Source organism: Poecilia latipinna, unplaced genomic scaffold (genome assembly GCF_001443285.1).
Source record: "Poecilia latipinna isolate Pla-1442-1.1 unplaced genomic scaffold, P_latipinna-1.0 Scaffold3110, whole genome shotgun sequence".
In the NCBI taxonomy this organism is placed as follows: Eukaryota; Metazoa; Chordata; class Actinopteri; order Cyprinodontiformes; family Poeciliidae; genus Poecilia; species Poecilia latipinna.
In genome coordinates, this window is record NW_015115726.1 from 25559 (window position 1) to 37549 (window position 11991).

The 11991-nt window shown below is 39.1% G+C and overlaps 2 protein-coding genes across 3 annotated transcripts in view; both read right to left on the reverse strand.

Annotated features, from left to right (window-relative positions):
* LOC106940160 (zinc finger protein 813-like) overlaps window positions 1-11814 on the reverse strand; it is a 21577-nt gene extending 9763 nt beyond the window's left edge. Inside the window, exons 1-2 of one of the 2 annotated variants that reach the window (XM_015022818.1) lie at window positions 11536-11814; window positions 1532-1604 (exon numbers count right to left, since the gene is read on the reverse strand). In XM_015022818.1, the coding sequence (XP_014878304.1) occupies window positions 1532-1604; window positions 11536-11728 (266 nt within the window). In that variant the 5' untranslated portion in view covers window positions 11729-11814. The remainder of the gene's footprint in view (window positions 1-1531; window positions 1605-11535) is intronic. The other variant, XM_015022817.1, reaches the window with a different exon arrangement.
* Window positions 1692-11991, reverse strand: part of LOC106940159 (uncharacterized) — a 19017-nt gene continuing 8717 nt past the window's right edge. Inside the window, exons 5-12 of the mRNA XM_015022816.1 lie at window positions 9192-9785; window positions 7533-7581; window positions 5202-5410; window positions 4088-5115; window positions 3931-3997; window positions 2810-2981; window positions 2384-2546; window positions 1692-2262 (exon numbers count right to left, since the gene is read on the reverse strand). Coding sequence (XP_014878302.1) covers window positions 2260-2262; window positions 2384-2546; window positions 2810-2981; window positions 3931-3997; window positions 4088-5115; window positions 5202-5410; window positions 7533-7581; window positions 9192-9785 — 2285 coding nt within the window. The 3' untranslated portion in view covers window positions 1692-2259. The remainder of the gene's footprint in view (window positions 2263-2383; window positions 2547-2809; window positions 2982-3930; window positions 3998-4087; window positions 5116-5201; window positions 5411-7532; window positions 7582-9191; window positions 9786-11991) is intronic.

Below are 11991 nucleotides of genomic sequence, written 5' to 3' on the forward strand. Positions count from 1 at the left end.
TAACCCAACCTATGACCCAACAGCTTCAACCCAGAAATTGGGTTATGAAAATAACCCAGCATTTTTTACTGTGTACACATACATAATAATTTAACATAAAGCATGGACACCTCAACAGAGTTGTACTCCAATAAGTTAATTTAAAGTAATTAGTACAGCAAACTTTATCTACACAACCTAACATTCCTAACCCTATCAACCCTAACATGCAATCATATGTTGGACATTTTCACATTTTGGCTACAACTCCCCCTGAAAGTATTTATTAAAGATGTCTGTTTTCTGTTTTGTTTTCCCTTACTTATTACGTTTTCTATTGAAATTCACAATAATTATTATTACTAAAATATCTCAGAATGTGTTAATTATTAATTCATTATTATTATTCCTGTTTTATTCCAAAGTTTTTCTGAATACCTGGAGCTTAGTGTTCCAGGTAGTCTCTCTCTCTCTCTCTTACACACACACACACACACACACACACACACACACACACACACACACACACACACGCACATTTGCGTGGCTATCTTTGTGGGGACTTTCCATCGACTTCCATTCATTTCTACAGCCTAAACCAGAGGTGTCAAACTCCAGTCCTCAAGGGCCGCTGTCCTGCAACTTTTAGATGTGCCTCTGCTGCACCACACCTGAAAAGAATAACTAGGTCATTAGCAAGGCTCAGGAGAACCGATCTACACAGGGAGGAGGTAATTAAGCCATTTCATTCCACTGTTTTTTACCTGTGGCACATCTAAACACTGCAGGACAGCAGAGGACTGGAGTTTGACACCCCTGGAAACCTTACCTTTACCCTTTTCCTAACCAAAACTCAATTCACACCTTAGTCCTAACTCTAACCAGTGGCGCAACTGCACATTATTCAGGTGGATGCGAAAACATAGATCGGCCGGCGCTTCCCCCCCCCCCTGAAGGAAGGAACGTCATTGTAGAAAATCAAAGTTTATGTGGTAAACACATCTGATAGTTTGACACATTTTTCTGAATGGGCTTTTTAGCTTTTGTCGTAGTTTTTCTGACCTGCCCAGTCTCGTATCTTCTCACTTTTCTCGGACTCCGGTAGCAGCTAACCGTTAGCTGAAATGGCTCTTTTTATAACGTTAGAGGCGAGGGGCGGGACAAGGAGAATCAAGGGATTTAATTGGATAAACCCAATGTCCGTTAATAAAATCAACCAATGGGTTGTTGCGGTCTATAAAAGTTATATTTAACATACTTTTTTTTTTTTTGTTAAATTATGACAGCGTAGGGCCGCTAGCACAGTAAGTGCTTCACTCTGTAGTCCAGACGGTCAGTCTTCCCCCGGACAGAAGTTCAAACTGAATGCAGCTTTTTTTTTCTTCTGTTCAAATTGTCAACCCGCCACAGTGGCGGGTGGGTTGCTCCAATTTACACACCACTTCATACTTCCATGAAGTGGGGTGCTAATTTCCACCCCTGGACCAAGTACGTAAGAGTGATGGAGATGGACATCCACTTATGTTCTGCTTCTTTCTGGTTAACACGGGACCTACTTGCCAGGCTACCGACTTGTTGGATGGGAGAATTTTCCTCCTCATTGGAGACACTTGGTTGTTGGAGGTCTTTGGGAACAAAGAAGGACATCATTAATATAATTTAATTGATGTCTGCATCAGATCAACCTGGAACATAAAATATTGACGTCTGTAGCTGCCAGTATTTTACTGTAAATTTTAGTTGTACTACTGCATTCACTTTATGAGTAAGCTACTGCAAAAAATTTAATGCAACATTTTAATGTACAGTCTTAGTTTTACGATAGAATAGTAATAATACTTTACCCAATGTAGGCTTCTTGTTATAAGTGCTAAAATTGGTGCGGTTCTAAAATGCATAACCATAATGTCACATAACACAAAAGAGGATGCAATAAGTAACCTTCAGAACAAAATGTTTATTGAAAGGCATCACTTAGCCTCAAACCAGATCTGCAGTATATTCAAACATATTCAAAACAAAACACATAACCATTCCTCAGAAACTCATAAACTGGGTTTAACTGATTATACAATCTTATGAACATAAAAACACAGTTCTTAAAGAAACATCCATGCTTTGGGTATCACTAAACAAATCAAAGAAAAAAAGACTTCCAAAATCAAAAATTCAACGTGGTTGAAATAATGTCTGAACAAGGATTCTAGAATCACCTTTTACTGTTCTAGACAGGGTTTTAAACTGTTAATTATTAATGCTTTTCAAGAGTTCAAGTGGCACTTACTTTATTACATGCAGGTGAAGGCACCGTCCAACATGGAAAAATATAAGACAATATAATTTAGATCTTAAAAACCGATATGGAAACAGAAATATTTCAAAGAAAAAAAGGACAACAACTAACCTGTATTAAATGGCTCTCAAAGTCCATCAGGTTTTTGATGAGGGTGGAAACCTGCATATTCACTGTCTGCTTTTTCTTTTGGATGATCTTTCCTGTCTTTTTGGATACCATCCTCCCATTGCCAGTCTTTGTCCCCCTTTCTGGGTTAATCCCAATGAAGCGACTAAAAAACACAATCAAAAATGAAAAGGTTTTGGAGAATATAAATAGTGTGGCACTCTGAAGACAGCAAGTACAATATATAAAGCTTTCTTTACTTAATGTGGAGAAATTATCCTGTTTTTAATTATATAAAGAGAAAACATCACCAACTTTGTCAATTGTTACTTTAAAACTTTAAAGCTTTAAAACTTTAAAACCAAGTCATTGTATTTTGTTCATTGTAAAGTGTTTTTAAAAAATAAAAAATCATAGGAATGGTTTTACCGTTGAATGAACTCCAACGTCTTGGCTGCCTCATCTTGATATTGGAGGTTGAAGATGTAGAAGGTGGCAAACACCGCTGCAAGTCCTGTCAGAAATGTTGGCTGGACCCCCTCAAAGACAACATGGCCTTCAATGCTGACCATCCATCCAGCCAATGCTTGCTCGTTACCACCTAGCAAGGACAGAGAGAAACTTCTGTTGCATTTTTCCTCATACAACGAATGAGGAAAACGTACACTTGGTAATATATTGGCATTGAATTTATTTAAGGTCATTATGACAAAGCTATTCTAACAATGGCTTTTTAACTATATTAAGGTGCCATTAACAAAGTGCGCACGTGAGGTGACTGCGTTTGTTACGCCTACAGGCTTGTATTTTTATACGGTAAAGCGCCGGCGACATTTCAAAGATTAATGAACAGAGTGGCTGGTGGGGCATGGCTGGCTAAAGCAGGGCTCCCTATAAGAACCTGCCTTTTATGGGCGGGGGTGTGACGGCCCCCTGCCGTGTTGCATTGTGGCCTGTTAACTGTTCTTCAATGAAGGTCTTGGAGTTAAGAGGCGCTTACGGTCACATGTCCACCAGGATCACGTATATAAGGAGCGCCCATTCCATTCATGGCAGATGAGATTCAGGCCCAGAACCCGACAAGAGCCAGATCTAGATCCAGGGTTGGAGCCGGAGCCAGATGGCATGAGGCGCATCGGTCGCTTGACACGGTGTAGGAGGAAGATGTGGTTCGGATGGACCACACTGGATGTGTCGCTTGACCAGACTTGGGAGCAGAGGCTGAGACCTGTGGGCGCCAACCAGTCCATGACTGAGGGAGAGCTGCACCATTCGGGAGGACCAAACCGAAGGGAGCGCATGGCGATATACCAGTTCTTAGGCTCCTGCAGCAACCATTTTAATAAAAGGCATTAAAAGGCTTAAAATGGTTCTTGTTGTCGTGTCCTCCCAGTTTCTTGTTGCAGTCATCTGAGCCAGGCCGTAATAAGGACATTGCTATCCAGTCTTTTTATTCTGTCTAAATATTCTTTTTAAAGAAATACCTATGTAATTGGGAAAAAATATGCTAAGTATTAAGCAAAACCTGAAAACATTAATAATTCACTTACACAATATTAGACGAGGACTGGCTGGCAAACTTAGGCTTGTATTAACATCAGCTGCTGTTGCGTACTCCTGTGTAGCATGAACAACAGCATATTAGAAAAACAGTATGCATATGAAAAAATGGAAAAAACTTGTAATGTTTATATGCGATGATCTTACATCAGTAGTCAGCATTAGGCTGTCAGGTGACTCGTTGAAATGGGCCATCAAAAGCTGGATGACAAGGAATGTTAAGTCACCAGTTGCCTTTTGAGCCAAAATTGTCTGGACACTGGAAGCCTTTACTTTAGTGCGGAAATACTCTACAACAGCATTACCACACTCCTCAATTGACAGTTCCAGGACATGGAGAAGGGGAACATCAGTCAACAACTCAAAGTGAGAAAAGATTCCCCTCTGTGTAAATAGGAAAGGCCAGTTGATTCGTAAATCAGTAATGGAGGGAGCAGGTATCCTATTTATATGTTGACGCTGAAGGCTGTATGTAGTCTCCATCAGGTCTGTCACTTCTGGCCTATCATGTCCATTGATGCCATACTTGTTGAAGGTACTCTGTAGTCTTTGACGTTTCTCCTCCACTGTGTCATCAGTTTCCTCTGGGGGGAGTTCTGGCTGGAACCTGGTACACCCATACATGTCTGTTGGTCCCCGTTTGACTCCAGCTATGTCACAGGGTCCAGATGATCTGTAACTTCGAAAGGTCCCACAACGGTTTATATTCTCAATTCTTGTTTTAAGTTGAGAGAGCAGAGAACTATACCCTCCAGCAATTAGCTTTCCACTTGGTGTCATATCAGCAAAACTATCTGGGTATTGGCGGGTTATCTTCTGGCAAACTGTAAGGCATTGTGAACGTGTGGGGTTAGCCTCATACTTCTGCATTTCATCTGCAAGAATTCTTATCATTTGCCGTCTCTTGTCAGGAGGGGGTCTTTTGCCTTTTGCAATTGCCGTCTGAATCTCCAGTGGCATCTTGTTCCATGAAACTTGAAAGTCTTCTGGCCAAGACCAGGATACATTTTGTTGTTCATTCTGGCATAACATAAGAGGTGTTTTCAGTGCTGAAGGTTGTTCTGATATTGGTGGTATGCTGGAAAGCGAGGATGTGGAGCTACTTGGAGGACTGGAAAAAGGCAATGCAGGTGAGAGACTGGAAAACTCCATGTCAAGTATGACTGTGTTTGTTTCTGAAATCATAAAAAGACATGTATTTTAAATGTAAAACATGCTTTTTTTTGGTCAGCAACATCTAAAATAAGATAGGGTTGTTTACCTTGCTTGAATGACTCCAACAATTTGCGTTGTTGAACAACAGGCAGCAGATTCTTGATGTCCTCAGGTTGAATATATTTCAGATCTTCTGCAGACTGAACCCCAGAAATTACAAGTGTAGAAGCTAGTTTTTTTTGAGTGTCCTCACAAAGATTGGGCAAAGCCTTGATCATTATGTCCTTTATTGTGTTATCTAACGACGACATTTGTCTAAAACACAGGAATAGCATGGTAGAGTATTAGAAGAGATACACCACAAAGCATATATTCTGGAAGTGGGTAAAAAAAAATCAAGCAGTACTTCTGATTTGACACAGCAGTAGGATAATTTGCAAATACTTCTCTATCAGACCACTGAGGTATGTGATCTGACCAGGAGTCATCTTCGGAGCACAAACAAAACTGACAATCTCCAAGCTAAAAAATTAGCTGCCACACTTCAATATCTGATGCTTTGTTTATTTTGTCCCCTGAGAAGACACCAGTTTTGTACTGCATGACCAGATAGTTTTCCAGCACCTTGGTTTACTTTGTAAGGTTTATTACTTGCATTATTGCCAAGATATTTAAATCCATTTATGTGCCGATTCAGTTCAAGGTAGGATAAGTGTTTTTCTTTTGTTATGAGGTGATTCATGAATAATGCCAAATCTGAGGAAACAATGCCCTCAAAAGGTCACGGCCAAGGTAGGGAGGTAATCCAGGCTGGCAAACATGAAAGTGAGCAAGCTCATTGAATATTGTGTCAAATTTTATGCCTTTAGCATTACTTGCTCCAGCATTGGTTCTGTTGATAAAAACATTTTCTTTATATTACTTTACAGTGCAGTAAGGGCCTATGGTGAAAGGATCAGTCAGAAATGTTTGTTAATCAATCTTACAGTACAGAGACAGTGCAAAAATACAAAGTCCTCACAAATCTTTCCAGAAAACCCCCAATCCTGTGTGAACCCAAGTTTTCACCTGCAATGTCACGCAGAGTCCCTTTGGTAACCATACCATCTGGCAAAGCAATACCAGTTAATTTATGACTTTTTAGATCTTTCAGGGACCTCAAGACAAGATTTTGTCCAAAGTACTTAGACTCTTGTTCTCTACAAAGTAGCACAAGTTGCATTTAATCAATGATGGATCTGTTGTGTGACAGAATATTTGCAAGTGTCAAATACACTGCTAAAATCTTGTGCTTCTTTTTTCCAGAGCCAAGAGGATTTGCAATCTCTAAAGAATCCTGATAAAAAATGACACCCAGTGAGTATTCTGGATCCTTGAACAGTATGTTTTCAACAAAATGTGTGCCATCCCAAACATCCTGAACGAATTCGTCATTTTCCTTGATGGATTTTAGCAGTTTATACTGTTCCCACACTGATTTACACTTAAATAGGGACTCTACTGTTTGTTGACGGATGTTCTGTGCAAAACGTTCTGTGCCTGATTCATTCCGACCAAGACAGATGGATACTAATTAAAGCAATCTTTAAAGACTGTTTTCTGCAGTGATCTGTGTGAGGCGCCTCTTTATTGCAAGCCCTAAAAATGTCCTCATATCTTAAAATGTCAATCAGAATTCCTATTTGTGTGTCTGAGAGTCCAACAGTAATTAGCTTTTCTTTGAGATGAAATAGCAAATGTGATTGACTCATTGCACGCATTTCCAAATAGTCTTCAATAATAGTATTAATGGTGGAGGATGGAATCAATAGTTTGGCTTGTAAATTCAAACAAAGATAAAAGTCTCAAAACATGTCCTTTTCTGTGATCTCTGGAGAAATCACCTGTTCATTACTGATGCAGCTTGAAACTTCTGGATCCAAATTACAAGCATCAGGAGTATCATGAGAGTTAGAAGGATATGATAAGCCTACACCCGAGGACATCAGACTCTTTTCAGAAGAATGTTTATGTTTTCTTGACGTGTGATGTAAATGTAGACCCGACTGTAAAAGTTTTTGTGCATTGTTTGAAAGGGCACAGAACTGATCTTCCCTCTTTGATATGAACTTTAAGATGCCCAAAAAGACTATAGCATTACAAAACTTCACATGGCATTTTAACTCAGTCCTATGAGTGACGTTATGCCGATAGATGTGACACTTAAAAGATATAAACTTACTAAACACCCTGCTGCACCCAGAAAAACCACACTTGAACATTACATTTGCAACGTTTTCACATGTACCTTATGTAATCAGCTGCATCACTGCACGTTTTGGAACATACAATGTCATTATTAAGAATGTTTTTTTCTTTGTTCAAATCTCAGAACACCAAAAAATGTAAAACTGACAGCAATATCTGACTTTGCAATACCAGTAAGTTCAAATTGTACCTTTTATGTGGTCCAGCAACAAAGCAAAACTGTGGTCCGTGTATGTGACCTGCAATAAAATAAGGAGTAAGTTAAAAGCCTACAAAATAAATTTAGAAAGCAGAAGCATAATTCACTTCTGAGATATGGCAGTCTGCTGTAATGGACACTACATTCGGTGTTGTGCTTGCATGCTTGGCTACTAGAAACAAGAACACTAGAATAACGATGGAAAAATGAAAGAAATAATAAATGTGGTTTTGAAGTTTTTGTATTAGACACACATTAGCTACAAAGTACTTGACTTATGACTAAATATTAAGATAAATTTATCTTTTCACCATGAAATTGCTGCTACCCGACTTTGGCCCAAGACATCTAATCATCCAAAGTAAATTCAATAACAAATGACATAACAGCACGACCCCTTTCCTAAATTAACTCTATACCATGTAAAACCATAACTTACAGTGTTCAGAGTGATTTTACTTACCTTTCTGATGTTTTAAATTTGGAGGATGAATGCTGATTCTCTAAGACGCAAATACAAGTAAAATGTCTTGACTGGGAAAAATACTGCATTGTACAATTACTTTGCGGTAGTTTACTGTCAGTCATCAGTCTTGATTGTGACAACAGAAGACATCAAAGTTACAATATTCTACCGTATTTTATAATAAGTGTGTTACTGCTAGAATTCTGCTGTAAATTTACAGAAATTTCTAAGAGTAAAAAAAATTGGGAGCCCTGTCAATAATAAAATCAATAATATCCTTTTTTGTTGATTTTAGCAGTAAATTTTAAAAGTTACCAATTCCAGATCAAAAAGCAAAGATCCATATTTCCTGAACAGCCCAGTGGATCTGCATGAATGGTTTGTTCCTGCTTAGTGAACTTGAAGGTAACAGTGTTCGGCAGCAACCAAAGACTACAACGACTGAGAGAGTGAAACTGTGCAGTCAAGAAAGTAACATTCAGGTTTTCAAAAAAGATCAGAGAAAATAAAAAATAACACAGCATAAGATACTGTGTCTCTTTATAAGCCAGTTTGTCTCCAAGAGACGTGGATAGACTGTAGTTTGAATCCAACGCGCTCCCAGACTGCTCGCTCCTCCTCACCAAGCTGTATGCTACACTTTATGGTAGGAGACAAGGAGCCCAGCAGGTAACTTTAGTAAGTCACATGATGATGGAAGACAACGCTGCTCCCTTTCCATTCATTTCTATAAAGATTGCGCAGAAAGTCGCTAGCTCTCCTCCACCTGATGTACATGTGACATTTTAGTGACGCTACAAAAGAAAATTGAAAATTGTTCAGCTTTTGTCGTCGTTTTCGTGTCTCCTGTGTTTGGTTCAGCCCGAGTGGAGGAAAACTGATGCCTTTAGCTCCCTGTGTGTTTAGCCGTTACCAAGGAAACCAGAGGAGAGGGAGTAACACGAGACACCAAAGTGAAACTTTTTGTCATCCAGTCTCTTTGGTAGAAAGAGAGACAACGAAAAGAAACAAGCAATATTATAGCCATGATTTTATTATCAAGCTCATTTTTTTTAGATTTGTGCGATTGATCGATTTATCGCGACAATCCTCGTTCTCAAATGTATGACTTTTCTTGTGAGGATTTAACTGGCTAATTCGAGAGAAATTCTTTCCGCATAGTTGGCATGAAAAAGGTTTCTCACCTGTATGAATTCTGTAATGTTTTTTCAACTTTCTCTTTTGTGGGTAACATCTCCCACAAATGTCACATTTGAAAGGTCTTTTCTTTGTTCCAGTATCAGACTGACTCTCTGACTCAGAGCAGCTGCTTCCTTCCTGATCTTTGCTCTCAACCACTGGAGAGATATGAAGGGAAAGCTGCTCTGTTCTTGTCTCTTCTTCACTCATATCATCTTCCTGAAGAGTAGAAGTCTCAATCAAAGCAACAAACTGCTTCTGGACAAGCTGCTCTCCCTCCTGACTGCTGCAGAGGTCCTTCTGGTCCTGTCCAGTTGGTAAATGTTCTGGTGGCTGCTGTTCATGTTGAAGCACTGAAGAATCTAGCTCCTCTTTTCTTACATACATTAGTGGATATTCTATTTCCTCATGTTTGAACAGTGTAGGTTCTGGTTCCTCCTCTTCTTTTTTAATCCATTTAGGTTCTGGTTCCATCTGTTCCTCTTCAGTCCACTGATGTTCTGCTTCTTTCTGGTCCTGACTGGACCTACTTGCCAGGCTCCAGACTTGTTGGATGGCAGAATCTTCCTCCTCATTTGAGACACTTGGCTGTTGGAGGTCTGTGGAAAAAAAGGATGACGTCATTAATATAATTTAATTGATGACTATCTCATGGATCAGCCTTGTTTTCCCTGGAGATTCTGGACTGTAGGCATCATACAGTTCATCTAAAATTAGTTTGTGAAGTTTAACTGAAGAGCAGAGTGTCCTCCACACAAAATTATGGCTGTGGCAAAAATGTTCTAAAGATTTGAATCCAGAAGTAGAGTTTCATACCGTTTTTTTTTTTATTTAAATATTTAATTTTCGGGCATTCATACAGTGAAGAACTCATCCTACGTTAAGAAAATATGTTTTTAATTTTACTTGTAACCTCAGTTTTTAAAGTTGATCAGACTGTGTAGAAACTTTAATCAGTAAAACATGGCATTCTGGTTCTCTGGATTATAAAGGTGATGAGACACAGAGACTTGTTTCTCTAATCCATTCTTCAAAAAAAGAAAGACGGATAATTTTCTTTAATCAGGTAGATGTCTTGATGTTCAAAAGGAAATGGATCCAAGAAAATATCGAAAAGACTGGCCTAAAATGAAAACCTATTCATTATTTCTCAGACTGTGCATATAAGCAAACACCTGGAAGTGTGAGAGATAAGGCTGGATGAGTTTCTCTCAACACCACACACTGAGGAGGACGGTGGTGCAGGTCAAAGCCACTCCAGGTCAGCTGCACCCTACACACCTCTATGAAGTGTGGACTCAATCGAAGAGTACATATTGGTTCGAGTGCATAGAGAATTGGGACAGTTCGCCCGTGTCCTAACTTCCATCCAAAATTGCGGGACTAGTCACTGTTTAGGTATTTGTGCTGCTGATGAGCATAACTACAATAAGAAAATAGATTTTAAATGTACAGTATAGGTATTTTTGCTTTCCAAATTCATTGCTGGAGATATTTGACTGTTCATATTTTGTCATGACTTGTTGAATACAGAGCAAGATTTGATTTAATCACACATTCAGCAGAGTGAAATAAAAATTATTTCAATACTCTACTGTTAAAAACTGATTTTTTTTCTCTTTTGCTACAGACACAGCTTGCTCTGTGAATATTGCCATATTTCCAAAATGGCAAAAAAATAAAAAAAATTAAATAAAAAATCATATTAAAATGTATTAATATTCAATTTAACAGTTTTCAGGATTTTGCACTTTTAACTTCAGCTGGATTGAGACAGTGTTACAGGTTTGCTCTGCTAGATCAGGGCTGTGCAACCTCTGCAGCTCCAGACCTGCAAATGGCTCTGTGGCTCAATTATTATAAGAAACAATGAAATATTGCACGTTTTTGTTTCATGTTTGTTCTGTGCCTCTACGAAAAGAAAAACAACACAGCTCATCCTTCGTCACCCCCTCTCCCTCCTAATAACCTGAACTGCAGTATTCAGACCTGGAGGTCTGGGGACGAACAGCATGCAATTATTTTTTTAGGATTTACAAAATCACGTACAAGCTTATAAATTAAGAATTTACACATTATATTCAAGCATTTCCAGCACTGATTATAGTTGGAATCATATATTTAGTCACGGGGCTTAAACGAAATCCATCTGGTTTTCAGAGACTCGTAAACAAATTTTCTGTTTGTGTTGCAACTTTTTGTCCTGAGCTACAAAACTATCAGCCTCTGTAGCATCAGAGCTAGCAGCTAAATCAGTTCCTGTTCAGCAGCAGCTGGAGCTGCAGCAACTATCGCCGCTGACGGATCTCTGTCTGCAGTGAAAACATCAGCACCTTTATCCAGACCTACCAGAACTTTGTAGCTCCGAACCGACTCTGTGTAGCTTTATTTCTGGTTTCCAGTCGATCCCCATCATCCTGCGCTGAGCATCGAGCTCTTCCTCGTAGCAAATGATGGTTTTTTCAACCTCTGTGAAGATTTCTTGAGCAGCAGCAGTTAGTCGCTCTCTGATAAACTCTCTGAGATGCTGAACTGAAGACATGGTTGCTGAAATATTAGCTCAGATGGGACAATGCAGCAGCTATCTAGCTTAGCCCAGTTAGGCTTCTTCTTCGATTTTTTTTTTTGGCTGTATGTAAACAAGGAAATTGGTGCATTGCTGCCCCCTACTGAACTGGAGTGTAGACAGGTGAAAAACAACTTCGTATTAATTCACAAGTCTGTATTTCGAGACAAAAGGCAGTCCATACTGTAACAGAAAGGTTACTTTAAATACCCTTAATAGTAGATGGCAAGTTAAGTTAA